Raw genomic sequence first — 18,872 nt, 5'->3', positions numbered from 1 at the left:
TTTTTTTCTAATTACACAAACTGAAAACATGATAGAATGTTGAAGATTAGATTAGATAGAAGATTTGAAAACTGTGACATTTTCCACATTGTCCTCCACCCATCTGACCATGATGTGGTTGATAAAACTCACATTCACATTTTAGTTTAGTTTCACCTAGACGCTCGTTCTTACCAGTGTTAATATTTGACTGTCTAGACAATTACGGTACACAGTACTGTACACATAAACTGATTTACTGGGCTTATATGTCATTTCCACTGCATAAACAATTCAAGGAGCTTACAAACAAAGTCAGCATGATTGACCATTCATGGTGAAGTTTATTCCAATGTAATTGTATGTTTAAAAGTGAGTCAAGTGTATGGCAGTAAAGGTGTAGGAGGAGAAAGCCTTCATGTTTCTTTCTTTTCTTCACTTGATCTGGTGGTGGTGTTGGGGGGTTGGGGGGGACCTTGACAGATCACCTGATTATAAAATTAGTTTTACATTTGTGAACTGTCAAAAAAGTAGTAGTAACACTTGTGATGCCAGCCCGCAAATTACAGTGTAATTTTGTTGTACTTCAGGGAAACCAATAACATACTTAAATACTTCAGATCATTTTCAGTTAAACTGTATGTGACAAGGAAATCGTGTTTTAATCTCATCATGTCTGGCTTAGCCATCGTAATTTATATCAAGTTCAGGTGTGTGTGTATGTATGCGTACATGCTCAGCTTGTATGTTCTCTTTTCATATTGCAAATTCCCCATTCATGTCAAATATTTGGATAAAAGAAAGCGGGTTTTGTAAAATAAGTTGCGATACAGTAAAATGGTAAAGTAGACTACACAATGAGTATGTGACAGACATAAAAATAACATTATAGCACTGGCAGCTCTTTTCCACATAGGAAATGAGCTAAAGTTCTTGTCATACCACTAGTCTAAACCTCTTGTGCCATGCTGTCACTCATAGCCGAAAGGCACTCGAGGTTCCTGCCAGCTGTATAGCACACCACTAGCATTACCACTGCCAAGCTGCCACAGCTTAATACCCTGTCCTCTGTTTTACCCCAGGCAAGGGATGCGCCCCTGCATGCTAACACGCCACTAAAGTTTGATGGAAAGCAGCACACACAGACACACACATGATTCTGACTGTGCTTCAAAGCATTATCCATCTATTATCTAGTAAATCACGGCCATCCCGCAAAAGTTTTCCAGAAAATAACTTTATAATCCACCCCCACTCACGCACTTCCACCACCGGTATTGACTCTGTGACGCAGAGAGGGACACTGCCAGAAATCTACAAGCTTTTGATAAGTGACAGCTGGAGGGAAAGGAACAGATCATTACCTCACTCAGAGAGTGCTGTGATATACCATACTCTGCTATAAGGTGGCAAAACCGAGTTTATGACACATGAATGTTATTTCTTGCCTGGCTAATGGGCTGGATGCCGTCAGTGGGTCATTCTTTAGTTGAGTAAATGTCAGAAATGTTGTAGCTGAGTGGATTGTGTTTGGGTGCACTGGGACTGAGGGGGATGTATTTCTCTCCATGTCTTCTAGCTGTGTAGCACATCCACCTTTAAGAAAACTGTGGAGTATCCATGTCTGTGGTTTGCATTAAAATCCAAACATCCACAAAAACTATGTGGATCTTTATGATAAAACTTTGAGCTGGATCTTCCGCTTTTGGAATTTTCCATCAATCTTCCAGATAAACCAATGTGTTGTCTCTCGAGGTGACCTGGAACAAACCAGCTGGATCTGTGCATGTCTCCAGCAGAACCCTACTGGGCTTAGTGGAGCATCAACCCAGTGTATTGTCACTAGTGTAAAATAAATGACTCTATCTCTGCTCCATTTCACTTTTCGCAAGCCTCCTTATAGGGGTGAATACACTGATGCCTCTCCCCCATAGCTGCAGTAAAGGATGCAGCTGCAGTAAAATATGATGAGTGTCTGTGGGAAAGAGACTAATGCACTGTGTGTGTCTTACATATTCACTCAGCTGCCTGCCAGATGACTCTTAATCCACACCTCTTTTGTCGAGAGTATATAATGGGGCCAGATTAGTCTCACATGATGAAACAGACAAGGTGAGTAATCACACTCATGTTCCTTTCCACTCTCTCCAGTTATTCCATTTCTACATTTCATGCAATCTTGTCAGATTTTCATTTATCTGATCACTTATCAGATCATGTGGTGTCACCCACGTGTACTATCTTTTAGACAGAACTTGTTTGTGTTTTTAGGTGTATTATGTGTCATAAATGTCTTGGAATTGAATTGGCATGTGCTGAATTATAATAACTGAAGATTAACATTAAGATGTGTTCAAGATGAATGCTTTCTTTTGCCAAAAAATCAGGCCTAGACCGCGCTTCTCCCTATTCTCCCACTCTGTCACTCACGTGTCAGTTTTTCCATTGGGTGTAGTGGTCCTTTGTGTGAGTATCGGAGAGGCCCTTCTCACTCATCCATGTCCTTGACTGTGAGCTACTATTTTCCATCATCAGGCAGATGGAGCTGAACCGTATTGAAAGAGGTCCCTCCAGCCACCGGAGGGCAGTCATGCTGTGTGTTGCAGGTATGACCGCAATGCCAAAAAGCAATCCTATGAAGAACTTTTGTATTTGGAGGCAGAAAGCTCTGAAATCCTTATTTTCCGTAGACTCTATGATGACATGATGGTGTGAAAATGTACACTGTATGCTGAACTTTCCATTGATCTTTGTCTCTCTGTTTTTGCTCAAGCCTTCTCTGCATTTGTGGTTCATTAGGAAGTAGAAATGGCAAAGTTTAGTAATGTCAGACCGTGGTCAAAAGTTGGGTAACAAAACCAGGTGATGACCATGACTAACAATTAACTTTATTTTGCATCTCCCAGACTCCTCTCTTTTTGTCTGAGCCACATACACACATACCCAAAAATATTCATTTCAAAGGTGTGTGTGTTCTCCCAGGTGACACTATCAACACTAGAGCCTCTCAATAGCATTCCCTTTGAAGTGCCTGAGGCAGTTTGGGCTGAAAGCTCCCACAGTAGCAGTTGGTTTGACTGCAGAAGGTCAAGGTCAAAGCCCAGATGAGGCATACGCTGACTGACCTTTGACCTTGGATCAAAGGTGACCATAGGTGTCAACAGATGCTCTATCGTGATAAAAAAGTCTGTTACATTTTCAGCTGCAGCTTCAGGACTGCCATATCTACACCGATAGCAATCATTATATTCTATATGAACAGATGGAAAATGTGAAATCACTTTTTCCATGTACTGTACTGTAGGGATGAACGTGTGCTTTTCTATTATAACCACCAGAGGGCAGTAGTAAAACACAGCTCATATTGAAATGAAGTTTTGTCAAACCCCTAAGAACTGATATTTGATTGCAAGATGTTGGTTTTCTATTTTGTTTTTGTTTTTCTAGGTTCTGCTTGAGCTGCAGACACTGAAGTCTGATGTTATACTGTATCTTTGGCCTCTAACTCCTGTAGATATGCAAATATAACTGCTGGGTTTCAGCTTGAGACTGTAGGGGACCTCATGTATTATTCACATCACATCACACATCCAGGTCTTAATAACAACTTACAGTACTTCCTCTACTGCCTGAGGCACAACATAGTACACAGATTCATTTTTCAGTACACATTATAGTAAAAGAGGCACTATTTTCTTTCAGTTATGTTAATTAACTTCAGTTATTTAAATCATTCATCAGCCCATCTTTCTATGTCATTACAGTATTTTTCAATATGGATGTAACAGACAGTGTTAAATAAATCCCAGTATTAAAGATAAGTTCTACAAGTTTATAGAAGTTTTTCATTAATATGGAAATATACGCAGCAAGGTGTTCCAAAATCTAATCTGATCATCTACGCCACAGGAAACTTTTTTTTTTCTCACTAACCACATACCATGATAGCAGCAGGACACAGCATATTAAAAAATTGATTTAATGAAACCAGCACTTTATGAAGAGACATTTATTAGATCAGTAGAACACATCACCACCATCACCATCATGCCAAAAAGCAGCAGCAGCAGCAGCACTTCATTTCCTCACTTTCATTGTATGTCCAAGACAGATGCAGTGAGGCACCGTTTTCTCTTTATTATGATGATCTTATCATATGGCCACGTTCCACAACTCTTCTTGTCAGTTTCTCGAGCTCCAGCTGTTTCTCATCTTCCTCTGTCATGGCTTCCACGACAGATGAGGTTTGCAAACACTCACTAGACAAGGTCATCTGACATACTGATGTGTTGCAATGCTCAACTGACATTGTTCAGTGTTATTGTTCATTGTTGTTAAGCGGTCTGTGGACATTTAAATCCACAATAAGATCCTGTTTAGATCTTGTTTATCTTTTTTTTTATGAATACCTATTTCAGGAATTATCAATTATACAGTTTGGAGTCATAACAGAAATATTATGTACATCTTTGAAATAGTTAATATTGTGTACTGCATAAGCAAACAACAGAATAACAGTGACAACACCAGACTAGTATATCATTGCTATAGCAAAACAGGAACACTACAATAGTATTCACATGCACTAGTACACAGTGTCATACTTGTCGAACATAGACCATAATATTTATATTTACATAATGTTCACAGCTACATTCCAGGTTTGTGTTTGTGTGCGCATTGTATAATAAAGAATTATTATAATCCGAAAAACAAGTTGTTGTTTTTTTATGTCACATGCAGTGAAATGAAGTTTGTACACTGCGCTGCCTGTGAAGAAAATGAATATGAGGCAATAAATGTGGAAGAAAACATACAATATGGATACTGGGTTATTGCTTAGTGCATTTGATATGTAATGCATGTAATATTGACCAATATTGATAAATAAGTTCCAGTCTTACTACAGTATTTGTGATAATACAGTTATTTTAAGAGTTTGGTGATGCCATTCAAATAAATCAAACTAAATGATAAATTGCAAGAAAAAAACTAAAAATATTTTCACAATGTACATAATTGTATATCAATAAATACACATGTATTGGAAACAAAGTGTATACAAAGAAATGAACATGGAAGAACTCAGTATGACATTTCGTGCACTGAAATGATGCAGCTGACATCCCTGTGAAGTGACAGTCAGTGACTGTTGACACTGGAAGGAATCAGATGATTTAAAAACAAAACATAATAATGAAACCTGACTTTGTTTGGGAAGCTTATCTAGGGCGCCGACACAAAGACTATTACAAGATCTCCCTTTTGGGAGATAAAGTCCTAAGACTTTATCTTAAATAAATTTCTATTTGGGGAAACAACATAAAGCAACAAGACAACTGCAAGCCATTCCCTTTAGTATGAGGATACAGTATTTACACATCTTAGCTACATAATTATATTTGTTGACAAGTGGTGACTGTTGCTCCCAGTTTCTTGCAGTGCTTGGGCATTTTCCTTTTTCATGTTGATTTATTTAACCTTCTATAATACCTAAAAAATTACCAAACATCCCATTGTGTGCTTTCCTCGAGCTTTACTTATTTTGTGCTTGTAAAACACTGCAAGTCCATTAACTCTCCACACTGCGTTTAATACAATCCCACCTCCCCTTCTTTCATATTTGTGAAGTAGAAAAGTAATTATTGGGTATTTTCAGGTTTCTACTTTAGTTTCACACTGATAAAGACACCTAACTAGCATGCCATGAGACAATGCCATTAACACAGTCGTCTCAACATGGAGTCAGTCATGTCTATAGTGTTGATATATGTTTCCAGTTCTTGTGTTGGTTGACACTGTCCCTCTGCAGTGTTCAGGCCACAGAGGCCAGCTGAGATAATATGCTCCAATGGTCTGGTGTGATACAACATCCTGCTTCCTGCAGTCCTCGGTACTGGCGTACTGTAAACATGGCTGCCCACGCACAGAATCAGGGTAGTATGACCTTTTTCCAGTTTAACTTTTCTACCCAGTCTTTGTGGAAGAAGTCTGTATCTCAGTATGAAGGAGACAAGTGGCTAAGTTAATCAGGGTTACAGAATGAGAACAGGGTGTGGTTTCAGATTTGGGTGTTAAAACTCAAGGTTTATAGGTCAGACACTGCGAGGGGCCCTTTCCAGTTCATGGGTCCTGCGGTTGCGACCCTTCTGCCTCTCTTGCAGGTGTTTCCACTTGGCTGCCAGCCCTTGAGCATGCATGTGGGTGTGAGGGTTCACCACAACCTTCTGCTGCTGTTGCTGCTGGTGTATTTGTACTTGCTGCACCAGGTGAGCTTTCTGCCTCCTGTGCTTCCTCTCCCTTTTCCACACCTGCTCACAGAACTCGTCCACACTGTTCAGAGTCGGGTGATTGACCAAAGACAGAAAGTCTCTGTACCACAGCTTTTGATTGGGAGTTTCTTGAGGTGTGGGACGTTCCTGGGCAGGGGCGATGGCTGTGGCCTCTTCATCGCGATGTAGCAGATCCTCCAGGCGCTCGGTGTCAATTACCTCTAAGGTCACCTTCAGAAGTGTTTGCATGAAGCCGTGCTCCACTGCCTGACACAGATAGATCCCGGAATCCTTCTTGTTAAGCGTGCGAATCAGTAAGCCCTGGTCTGTACGGATGAAACGTTCCTCTGATTTAAGCTACAGAATGAGAAAATTGGAAGCAAAAGAAGGACACAGAGATAAAAATATGAGACTCAACATTTCCAAAAATCTAATCAGCTATGCCTGATGGCTAAGTATTCATAAAATATTATACTATTGCTATCTAAAATTATCTCCATTCTGAAGACTCATCATTATTAATTTGTTCCGCAGACAGATTGTATCTGAATTTATTTCAACAAAATAGATGAAGTGTGTGCTGAGGTAGTGCCAACCTCTTGTTTGCGGTCATCAGTAGAGCGCTGGTACTGCCAATATGTCATGGCTCTCTGGGACTTGGGACTGCACTCAAGGAAGGTGCTGCTGTTCTCCACACCATACACTGTTTTATCCATGAGAGTCGTCTTCCCATTTAGTTCATCTTGATAACAAAAAAAAAAATCAGAATATATTAGTCAGGCAAGTTTGTTAAAATTTACGATTTTTGTAATTTATTGCAGATAGTATTGATTGTGGTTATAACTTAATGTGATAGTTATATGTTTTATAGGTAAAAACACAACACAGGTTTAGCAGCTTTTGTGATTTTTAGTGATTTTCTGTATAACTCTCTGTCTGCTTTTCTTCTTTTTCTCTGCCTGCCTCCAAATATTTCCTATGTCAAGGGGCTGGGGTTTTTTTTCTTTCAGTGACTGCATTTTACATTATTTTGTCACATTATTCTGTTTCTTTTCTTATCACACTCAATCATGTGCAGAGTAGGCAGCTCCCACCACAGAGCAGTCATTAGAGGAAATAGACTGTAACTAAAATCTGGATTTTATACAGCAAGTATATACAGGCGAGTCTGTGCAATGATATACTGTCAGAGAGCTTTAGCACTGTAAGGTCAGTGTTTTTCCTGATTGATCTCTTAAATCATGTTGTAAATATAATCATTCAGAGTGAGTCCAGTGAACCCTACTATAATATACTGTTATTCCCTTCTCTTTTATCATTATATATATATTTCTTTTGAATAGAGTGCTGTATCTAAAATGCGTTAAAATGTCCAAACAAAAGTGTTGCTGCCTACAGAGTGGGTAGCAACAGGTAACAGTATTTATTTTGTATTCCTCCTCCTCAAATGAACAGCTTTCAATAAGAGTTTTGTTTCTTTTGTTCTGTCCACTGAAATGAAAGAAATGTATAATCAAGACAACAAGATTAGTGTGAGTCCTGTTTTTGGACTAAGACCACTAACAGGGCAGTAGAGTGGAGGGCTTGGCGACAGAGAGGAGACTTGGAGGAATTCTGACCATGTTAATTATAAGCTTCACATGGACCGACTTTAATCTTCACACCACCAGAAGCACATAAAATGCAAAGACACACCGCCACCCACATTCATCTGGCTTCTCTACTATTTTGATTGCTTTGGGAAAGGCCAGCCATGTTCCAAAGAGAAATAAATTCAAAGCTCTTTGTGTTATGCTGTTGGAAAAAGATTGTTATGTGCTTCCATATAGTATTTAGAAATTTTAAAAAAATGTGTTGTTAGTCAGATTAATAATGCCTAATCTAAAACCAACATTGAAATCTTATTACACATTGCTTTGATCATACATAGTTTATAAAATATATATGTTTCATATATGTACCATGGTGTTGTAGATCTGAGCATTGTGTGAGTGGGTCTCCATTTCTGATATCTTGTCTCCTTGTCCTCCTACAGAAACACAAATAAAAAAACACCTTGATGAGTCAGCATACACACCAGTTTCTTTGTATGAGTGTGTGTGTGTGTGTGTGTGTGTGTGTGTGTGTGAGAGAGAGAGAGAGAGAGAGAGAGAGAGAGAGAGAGAGAGAGAGAGAGAGAATATGTGTGTGCACAGGGAGCGTGTGTGTGTGTAGGTGTGTATCTGAAGGTGGTTTGGATATGCAGCAAGACCGGACGCCAACATAAATAGATAAACTAACGACAGGCAGCATCACAGAAAAGCTTTAATTATAGGGTGTGCATGACAGAGGAATTCAAACCCAATCAGTCATTTCAGCATGTTGTCTCTCCAGGTTCCAGATGCAAAAAGAGATTGAGTTTTGAGTATCAAACCTTGAGTATATTTTCTGTAAACAGTAATTGAAGAAACTATGGAGACACCAAAGCAAACTGATAACTTTTCCCTCCCACTGCTTCCCATTGTTACAACTCAGAGTTGGTGTGCTGGTAATTGGAAGTGAGGGTTTTCTCTGGCTGTCTTATTTTTGAATGTAGGACTCCAACTAACAGCGAGAACAGGATACTGTGCAGCTTCAACATTCAAATCAATAAGGTCCATGGAGCTATGAGTGGGAGGGTGCACACAGAGAACACATACAGATCAGTCCGCTAATACAACCACACTACTACCGAACCACTAGCACCAACCTCACCCCTGGTTCACCCAGACAGCCTGCAGACATCGCTGACATTGGTTCTCATTTACAGTAAACACATGAGGCAGGTTATATTTCTAGCTTTCTGGTAGAAACACGACACCATATACCTTTAGGGTTTTTTGGCAAATATACAAAGCCTGCACTATACTATACAAAGCCTACTACTCTTGAATCGCAGACAGTGACATATGCATATGCCCTCAATACTTGTAAAAACAGTTCTATATAATCTGGTTTTACCTCTGTAAAATATAGTCTTATACTATATATACTATAGTATCGTATGTTAAAGAAAAACGATTCTTAAATTCAAAGCAGGTTGCTCTGATGCAAAGCACAAATACACCTTTCTGTTGATTTTTGTTCATTTCAGATTTAAAAGTTTAATTTTAATTTAATTTAATGTTTTATTTGTGTTTTAATGTGTACATTTAAACAGATGTGTTAAAATACCAGCTGTTGTGGTTGGATGTATCATATTGCATTGTAGGCAAACTAATTATTTATCAGATTAGTCGTAGGTGTTGAACAACTTGTAAAACACAATGGCAGGATGGCGACATGACAAGTATGAATGTGGAGTATGTATTAAGTACCTCTTAGCCATGGGAAAGTATCTGGAGCACTCAGTGCCATCCCATGCACAATACGGGTCCCTTGCCAGGCAGCATTCAGCACAGGCCTTCCCATAAACCTCACACCGATGCAAAGGCATTTGGGACACACCGATGTCTGAGCCTAGGTACAGTTGTTGCTGTGCAGGTAAAAGAGAGAAAGATTCAGATACTTCATGTCTTAGGAGCTACAATTTAGGTTTTAGGTCTAGATGGGTGGTGTGCTTTGAGTAATAGACCTATTTCTGGCTCAGCTTATGTTTTTGGTGAAGCAACAATACAAGTCAGGAATGTGGACAGGTGTTTACTACCCTCCTACCTGTCAATTAGCTGACTTGTTTTGTTTGTGCCTGCCATTTAAGTCTATGAGTTAACTGTTCAAAAGCCTACAATTGAGATCTTTTGTGATAAAGTGTTTCATCTCAAAGTGTGCAGCAAGGTGTGTCTCCTTTGGGGAAAAGCTTTCACTTTCTAAGCGACAGGTTTTTCAGCTTGTGTGATTTATCTCTACATGTTTCTCATAGAATTATCTTGATATATGTTTGATATCATCTGTGGTTACAGTGCTTTGTTCTATTACACATGTTGCTATATGAATTTGGAATAAGAACTGCAATCAATACCTGTTTAGTTGAAAGCTCCATTGCTGTAATGGCTGTTGGTTCCTGTAAGAAAATGACAGATTTATGAGACAAAACTTGATGATTCACTGGTGATTCTACAGTCATCCGTTTACCCTGGAGGATTAATATACTGTAGGTGATAATAGAATAACCTACTCTGAACACAGTCATTTCTTCCAATAGGACTTCCTCCAGGTCATGCCAGGAGCCTCTGGGGATGGATACCACTTTCAGTATCGTTCCCATGTCTAGCACAAAATGGAAGCACATGTATTAAGTTAACATCTACTCTGTATATCATTTAACAGTTTTCCAGTTTATAGTATACAGCATGTATGCAAATGCTTATACCTGTGCCAATGAACATAACGTCATACTGTCCATCCTCAGCTTCTACTTTATCCACCACTATCTGGGTGAACTGGTAGTCAACATCAGTTTTGACTATGATAGGTCGATTGTTAATGGGGTAGACAGGGTTGAACATAGCTGGGTGGCTTCTGGCAAAGGTTACAACTTCATCAGGAAGGTCCTTAGTTGTATCAAATCCTCCAAATGTCTTGCTTGGGCACTGCAGGGAAAAAAAAGTAATTGTTATGACAATTACGCTGTAGGACAGCATAATTAGAACATTAGAATTAACTTTTAGGGCCAGTTTATGACACACTGAGTTAATAGCTAAGACCATACTATACTCACAGTGCCAGGACGTGGGTAGGGAACACGTCCCTGGAAGGGCACCCACTGGTAGTTGGGTCCATCTCTATGAGCGTAAGGGCCCAAGAACACTCTCCTGATATCTGTCATGCTGTACATACACACAGCTGAACCTTTGAAGATGTTGCTAATGGGCAGAAAGAATTAATCAAATAAGGGAAGGGCAGGTTCTTGTTGAAAACACAAGTCATGCGTTTAGTGATTTTGACGTAAGGTATTTCAATGTCATCCACAGTACCTGGATGTAGTAAATACTGCATAGATGATTGGACTCTTAGGATCCTTTGTGCTCATGAGAAAAACATCCTCTGAAAGCCAAGGAGAAGACATTATATCACAGACATATCCTCCATTAAAAGCATTTCATTATCATCTGACATGTTTTAAGGTGTGAGAGAAATCGCTTACGTAGTTCGTCAAAATGCGTTTCTATTCCATTATTGCCAGGAACGGAACAAACAAGCCGAGCCTTCAAGAAGGTAGTCCACTTATTTACCAGACTCCTGTGACCTCCCAAATCATTCTGTTGGACAGATCACATGTAGACATGGCATTTATATATTTGGCAACTACAGAAATATTTACAATTTATACAATTGTGTTCTATTTACTTTTTAGCATATAACAATATATCACAGAATCTTTAGACAACTTTCTTTACAGTAAGTTTGTCTAGTCATATGTAGCTTTATGTCTAAAATGAGAAAAACATATAGCCTATCAAATGTAATGACAAACTTGCTTTGCCTGATTTAATACTCTGCTGCTGTGCTGAAAATATATGCCTCAGTACCCTTTAGTTGAGTGAGGTGAGGCATTCTCTTGCTGGTTGGTTATAGAGAACTGCCTATGCAATTGATGCATTGTTATTTTCCCTTCTCTTATGCCTTTTAAAACATACTATAGACACAAGATAGATATGGAAAGAAATGGCCAATATCCCTTTAGAAATTCAAGAGAAGTGGTAATACATAAAACTTTGAACTTTTAGTGTAGGTGGAGACATGGCTTATCAAGAAACCTTAAAAGACCTCGAGATTAGAACTTATGCAAGCATATACCTTACTTACAGTAGACAGCCTTGTAGACCATTTACAGGGTCAGATCATGAGGTAATACATCTATGTTAAAACACAGTTTCTTCAATTGGATTTGCTGGTCATATGATGATACATTTTCAGAAGAAACTTGTGAACTGTCTTTAATGGTCTTGACAGATTCTTTCCACAAAATTGATTTGAAACACACTACACAATGATATCTCAATGTATGATATATTCTAGAGAGCTTATTTGAAAGACATTAAGCAAGCCATGACAACAAGACATTTCATTGATGGTGTGTTTTCTCTTAATCAACCAAACGTTAATATTTGTCTCTTTAAAACACATTTCCAATGATGAATAGTGTGAAAAATAAAAACATTTTTAGATGTTGTGAAGAAGACTGCTTCGGAAAGTACTGTATGTTCCAGTACACACCCTAATAGTATGTGTCTTTGTGTCTCACAGTATAGTGTTTGTTTTCCAAAACATAGGACACCAACAGAGGCACAAAGTGCTGGCTCATAAAAACGTATCTCACTTGGTTTTGATTTATGAATTAGAATGTGTCCAAATATGCGTAGGCCCAAATTAATAACACATCTTGCATAATGGGTGGCTTGTCTTGTGTTGAGCATAGCAGATTCCTGACATTATGGGTAATCAGGCTGTTATGACAGAGGCACGATATGCAGTTAAATGGGAGGTTGAGTCTGGACATCACTCACTGATCTGCAGTCAGCTGAATGGATTCCTGCTAAATGAATAACAATAGGATTTGGAACGTGAAAGCTGATACAAGGCCAGCGATTTAACATAACCATGCCCTGCAGCTGGAGGGTGTAGCAGACCCAATCAGTGCCAAAGCCTGGCATTAGGATAACAGTGCTGCCATTGACAGCATCTTTGCCTCTCAGGTTCTGGTGACATTTAACATTTCTCTCAGGTTTCTGGGGCGATTGTACCACTCACAACAAAGCCCACTCTTCTCCAGGCTAAAAATAATCACAGATAACAGCCCCTGAAACCTGCCATTATAAAAGCCACTCAGACACCCGTCAAGTGTTTTTCCAGATACAGAAGCTATTTCACATAATGTCTGTGTAAAAGTGTGTGTGTCTTTGTCTTTCTGCTTTTGTATGTCTGACTGAATTTTCCTTTGAGTGAGCCAGCTTGTGTGTGTATGTGTACGTTTGCATAGATATGTGGCTGTGTGTTTATTTGTGTATGCATACTTTGCAGAGCTGTCCGATGCGAGCGTGTGTGGCCTTCCCAGCATGCTCTCCATCTATAGCGTTCTCTTTGAAGAACAGGTAGATTTTGTCATCTTCTGGGTTGTCGCTCTCTGGAATCAGATGAACACCCACAAACCTGGGATCTGCAACACACAGAAAGACACACACATTTGAGATTTAAAATCGAGTTAGTAATTAATTGTGTAAGTTACAAAATGCGTCACATTTTCAAGTTTACTTATTTTTTATAGCATTTTTGTCACCAATGCGGTTCACAAAGACTCCACAGGCAGACAATAGAGAAAGGCTTCAGTGATGTGTTCATTGCGCTTGCGTCTTTGTTAAAAGAAACGGTGTACTATTTTGAGCTACAGAAAAACTACAGCTTCCATTCTAAACCAGGAGTGTGCAATAAATTACAATACCTACACATAATATTCAAAATCATTTCGAAAGATAGAATATGGACAAATATAGCACCTAAATTCTGCTTACTGTATCCGGGTCAGTAATTAATGATTTAAGTCCATGATGCAACTGCAGGGTGATTTAAGCACCAATAATAAGCACTTTTTTTTATTTTCCTAATTTATATTGAGAAAAGTATAATAACAATGTCTGTCATAGTCCAGAGAGTCCAGGCAGTTATCTACGTAAGTTAGTTTTCTGAGATCAGGGTGGTTTACATACAAGTATAGCTGAGTGTCGTCCGCATAAAAGTGGAGAGCTGTATTACAGCTACTAATTTAAAGGCATGATTGTAGTATATATAGATATATATAGAAAAAGAGTTGGCCAGTAATTTTCCTTTTCGCTCTCACCATTTAGCCACCGAGAATCATGTTGCTCTGTCCTGATTGGGTGATGCTTTCCAAGAGTGCGAAAGATGGCAAAGTCCCGTCCCATGAAGTCAGCTGATGTTCCAGCATACAGTTCCCCATCTGAGAGCAAAATGAACGTGTGTTAGCCTTGTAACTATGGATGAGAAAACAGTTTGGGGTGATATCACACTAGTGATGCAGGTGTAAAGTCTGAGGAATTGTTAATGGGCTTAGTAGTACAGATAGACTAGACAACAGATAGTCCTGAGAAAACACAGACAATGATGGACGTGATGAACATCAGGAGTGTGGAATTGACATTAACACAGCAGGCAGGGTTGAAAAGGGAGGGGTGAACGGATGGAGGGACAGATGAGGAGGGATGGAGGTGTGAGACGGGGAGTACATAATAATGCTTGTGAGAGGGGAGAGAGAAAAGGGAGAGGAGATGAGGGGTGATGGGCTGGAAAATAGCCATCTGCTAGTTTAAACGGTGTGATATAACACAATGTGACTGGTAATAATTGGGGGTAGAGAAAGACATGCTCTCATAGACCTGCTTTATTTGCCAAAAATGGGGATTCAGCGCAAAGAAAACTCAATAAAGTGTCATCTGCCAGGCACGCCCAGCACTAAAGAAGGTACATTCAGATTGAAATAGAGTTTATAGTCCTGCCAATGAGGGGTTCCCACTGTGTAAATACAAACTACAGAGCAGATCACCTTGTAATGAATGACAGGAATGCCCCGTTCTGTTATTCACGTTTTACTTTACACTCTATATATCTCCTGAAATGAAAGAGCAAGCCAAAGTGTGTTTTTAGGACTCCCATGTTTTTATATGACCTTGCTCTAACACGCAGGAGAACAGCACAGTGTATCCGGGCTTAAACTCACCAATTAGCATGGAGGCAGTGAGTAACTTGGGATCATAGGGGCTCTTCCCTCTGCCGTTCTCTACGTGAGACTCCAGTCTGAACACGCTGTCCTGGACATTAAGAGACAGAAAGTCACAGGAATTGTAGTGAACTATGATATGTTGAGATTCACATTGTTTTCATTCATTGAAGATGTAAATTATACAGCGGAAAAAAGTTTTAGTATGAGTGGATTTCTCAATGGGGAACCCATTTTGCTGCCAACACATCAGGGCAACCAAGTTGGGTGAAAAATGTGGTAAATGAGCGGAAAAATGTATTTGAAATTTAAATCCAAAGCAGGAGGTTCCCAAATGTTTCACAGTGAATCACACAAATAAGATGTGAAAGTGCAGCCATCAAGAAATTACTATTTGTTTTTAGATATATATGCCAAAATTGTACACATGATTTCAATTCAAATAGCTTATATAGGAAGCAGATAAACAATACACCATGTGACATTGCCACTAAATGTGGAAACCAAAAAATCTGAGGAAACCTTTGTGTGTACTGTCTGACTGAGGATAAAAAGAAGAAATCTCATCACTCGCTATGACTTGGTGACCTCGGCACGTGTAGGAAACCCATTAGATAGATTACATTTCTAGTTTATGATCTATATGCAGTAGATGGCTTTTCTCAGAGAAATTTCCTGCCTCTAATTGTCTGTAAATAGCATCTAATGAATAAGAAACGCACATTTATAAGTCTGACTCAGTGACATTTGGAGGAGAAGAGAGCAATTTCCTTCACTCATACTGAACACACACACACACACAGCAGTTCCATATTAGAGTGACCAATTGGAAATTCCACAGACTATGAAACCCTGTTTTTAATTTTCCACCTCGTTTTGCTGAATGAAATGATTTTTATGTACTTAGCAAATCATTTATTAGGGAGAGAATGCACTCACACCCAGCTAGACATGGTCACGACTTTAAATAACTTAAACTTTAGTATGAGGCACAGCGGAGGCAGTAAAGAAAATGTAACGTGGGCTCGTACCTCCGGTTTCTTGCCCACCTCCAGGTAGGAACACACAGGGTGGAAGGCTCCTGTCCCACACACATAGATATGGGTCTGGTTGAACGGCTGCAATACCTTGATGAAATTTGAGCACTCCCTCTGATGAAGAGAACAAAGGAGAATAATCACTTTTGACAGAAAATTATAGCCATCATTTTCACAGTGTCTAGTGCCATAGTTATCCAAAAGCTTGTTGTGATAGCACCTGAGACATTTGGGTCAGTCAAAAAGTGGTGGAACTGCTGGATAGATAAACAGGTCATGCCTTACTAAGAGCCCAGGTCACAGAAAAAATCTAATACTTAAATATCTGTGATGATAACAGAGAGCAAAGCTTACTGTGATCTTCTGTAATTCCCCAGAGAATAACACCACCACTGTGCTGAGTAATACTAAAAACATAACCAGACTAAACATTATCATTCATGAATCTGTATTTTTTGCACTTCCTCTACTGTACGTACACTACTGCCTGCCCTGGCTTCACCCTGACACACTTGAGTCTTTTTCTCTGAACTCAGTGACATCTTCCCATGCCTGTTTCAGAGATTCTAGGTCCTTGACCTGTGTAATTCCACATAGAACAACTGGAGTTCATAAAGGGGGGAACTACAGGCTGTAGAACAAGAATCCATCAATGAAAGTGGACCGCAATAGTCCTGTACAAATGAGTAATGCAAGTCAACATTGGCTTTCTGTTATTCTCACAGGAAGAAAATAAAACATTTGATTTGGATTCTGCGTTCTACTCTTATTGCTTTGTTTTGTGATTATTATAGGAATATAGGAATATTTAAGTATTTGACTGGACTCAGGGACTATAACTTACATACTTACTACTTGCTGACATATTCATTCGGTGTAATATTGCAGATATAGTTTATTTAGTTTAGTTTATTTAAGGGAAGCGTGTGTTTGTTGCACAACAGGCATCTGTATGTGTTGTGTGTATTGCTCCGCTGCCATATGGCATATTTCCTCGTGCACTGGCGGCACGTGCCTGAGCAGACCTGACCTCAAATAAAACTGAATGTGTCATCACATATTCAAAAAAAAAAAGAAAAAAAAAGAGAGAATAGTGCACAAATTATGCATGACCAAGTTCATCTGGCTTTACTAGGTCATCAGCAGACAGCAGCCTCTGTTTGAGTAAGCTTCTGTTGACATTTAAGCAGCTGTCTTTCCTTGGATTTGTTATATGACCTGTTTCTATGGGTGGGTTTATCTGAGTAATAAACATGTATCAGCATGATCTCTTGATCATCAGCATGATGCAGACAAGATGATTCAAACTATACAGGTGTGTGCATCTATGTCATACCTTATGTTAGTGGGTTTTTAATAAATAATATAACATCCTTACAGAATTAGCAGTTTTATGTTTTATCTTCTCACAATCACAATTCAATCAACAAATGTTATCCACATAGCTCATTACACAAATGTCTGGTATTTGATTTGATTTTGTATTTTGTGTCAGATAAGAAAAACTGAGCAAAAACATGATAAATCTATTAGGGAAGCACAAAGTAAGAACAACAAATATTTTTCCTTTATACTGCTTTGTACAACTTGTTTAGTAATTTTCCTGTTGGGCACTGACTTTGTGCACATGTCTTAGGCTAAGGAATAGCTGCAGCTTTCTTTTTCTTTGTGTGGGTATACTGTCACACCTTTCATACCCATCTATCCCTTCTTTCATCTCAGACTAATCTCCCGAAGTGTTTGCTTACAGTTCATTAGGGAGCGTCAACAGACTCACTCTCCATCTTCCTTTAATTCTCACTCTCCTCCGACTCTATAACAGAAAGACCACCCCCTAAGGGCACCTTATTCATGCTTGCCACAATGTTTACAGAAAACACACAATGGACTTCATGGCGCTTCAAATCAGCCATAGAGGAGGCTAGAAGGGCAGAAGAACTTGCCCTGTTCTGGCCGATGCCCAGGCAGTGAACTGAGGCACAAACAGCGTTCCCTTGATTTTGCATTCCAGCCTTAGGCCCTTTTGAAGATAGAATTCATAACATAGCTCGCAGGGAGCAGAGACAACCTCTCAGTGTGTTTACACAGAGTTTCACCACACCACACAAGCTGCTCTAAAACTGCACTCGACCAGATACAGGGATATGTGATGCTTGGCTTGTCATGCAAGGGTTGAGTGAGGTAAGGATTCTGAAAGAAACCCGTATCTTAATGCCACAATAGCTATTTTCATTGTTGCAGATCCAAGATTAAATTGAGCTCCTCAGAATTTAATAACTAATTATCTTAAACAAAGAAATACACTGTTTTCTTTTCTTTAGAAAACCCAGATAATTTGGTGTTTGTGCTTTGTGCTCAGATATTGTACTGTGAAGCACAGGATAAGGATAATTATCTTCATTATGTAGTTTAAGTAAAACCCTAAAGTGTTATTTATTCATTTAAATTTAATTTAAACTGGGGTGAATAGCTTTTTCCATTTCTAATAAACAGCATTTTTTTTTATTAACTATTTTGTCCAATAGGATCTATTTTATAGCAGATCAGTTCAGATGTGCTCCCTGAGGTTAATCTGAGAATACCTGAAAAGAGTCTGCTTAATGAACATACAGAAATTTTAGAGTACAAAGGGAGAAACATGGAAAATTAGAGTTTAATAACATGGGGACACTAATGCCTATGATCCCCGAATAAATGACAGCAAGTCATTATTCATGCAGTACCGTTATATCAGTAGGTCTGGTGGAAAGCAGTCCCAAGACCTCACTCTATTAAGTGGAGTGCCCAGAGGCTTGATAAGTGATTAAGGTCAAATGATGGGTTCAATCTTGGCTCTGAGATTATGACAAGATCTATGGTGAGCTAGGCGGTGTGTTGTCCATATGACAGATTGAA

General features: G+C 39.1%; 1 protein-coding gene across 5 annotated transcripts in view; it reads right to left on the bottom strand.

Moving 5' to 3' along the window:
* Positions 1 to 3,972: 3,972 nt before the first annotated feature.
* sema3ab (sema domain, immunoglobulin domain (Ig), short basic domain, secreted, (semaphorin) 3Ab) overlaps positions 3,973 to 18,872 on the bottom strand; it is a 57,446-nt gene continuing 42,546 nt past the window's right edge. For all 5 annotated transcript variants that reach the window (XM_019273945.2, XM_019273937.2, XM_019273947.2 and 2 more), the window contains 14 exons: positions 15,972 to 16,091; positions 14,941 to 15,031; positions 14,044 to 14,163; positions 13,223 to 13,365; positions 11,353 to 11,467; positions 11,183 to 11,252; positions 10,927 to 11,071; positions 10,579 to 10,798; positions 10,384 to 10,475; positions 10,228 to 10,269; positions 9,587 to 9,744; positions 8,213 to 8,280; positions 6,848 to 6,993; positions 3,973 to 6,608 (listed from right to left, as the gene is read on the bottom strand). In XM_019273945.2, the coding sequence (XP_019129490.2) occupies positions 6,075 to 6,608; positions 6,848 to 6,993; positions 8,213 to 8,280; positions 9,587 to 9,744; positions 10,228 to 10,269; positions 10,384 to 10,475; positions 10,579 to 10,798; positions 10,927 to 11,071; positions 11,183 to 11,252; positions 11,353 to 11,467; positions 13,223 to 13,365; positions 14,044 to 14,163; positions 14,941 to 15,031; positions 15,972 to 16,091 (2,064 nt within the window). In that variant the 3' untranslated portion in view covers positions 3,973 to 6,074. The remainder of the gene's footprint in view (positions 6,609 to 6,847; positions 6,994 to 8,212; positions 8,281 to 9,586; positions 9,745 to 10,227; positions 10,270 to 10,383; positions 10,476 to 10,578; positions 10,799 to 10,926; positions 11,072 to 11,182; positions 11,253 to 11,352; positions 11,468 to 13,222; positions 13,366 to 14,043; positions 14,164 to 14,940; positions 15,032 to 15,971; positions 16,092 to 18,872) is intronic.

This window comes from Larimichthys crocea, chromosome XXI, assembly GCF_000972845.2.
Source record: "Larimichthys crocea isolate SSNF chromosome XXI, L_crocea_2.0, whole genome shotgun sequence".
Taxonomy (NCBI): Eukaryota; Metazoa; Chordata; class Actinopteri; family Sciaenidae; genus Larimichthys; species Larimichthys crocea.
Note: the sequence above shows the minus strand (reverse complement) of the source record. Positions and strands in the feature narration are given on the sequence as shown.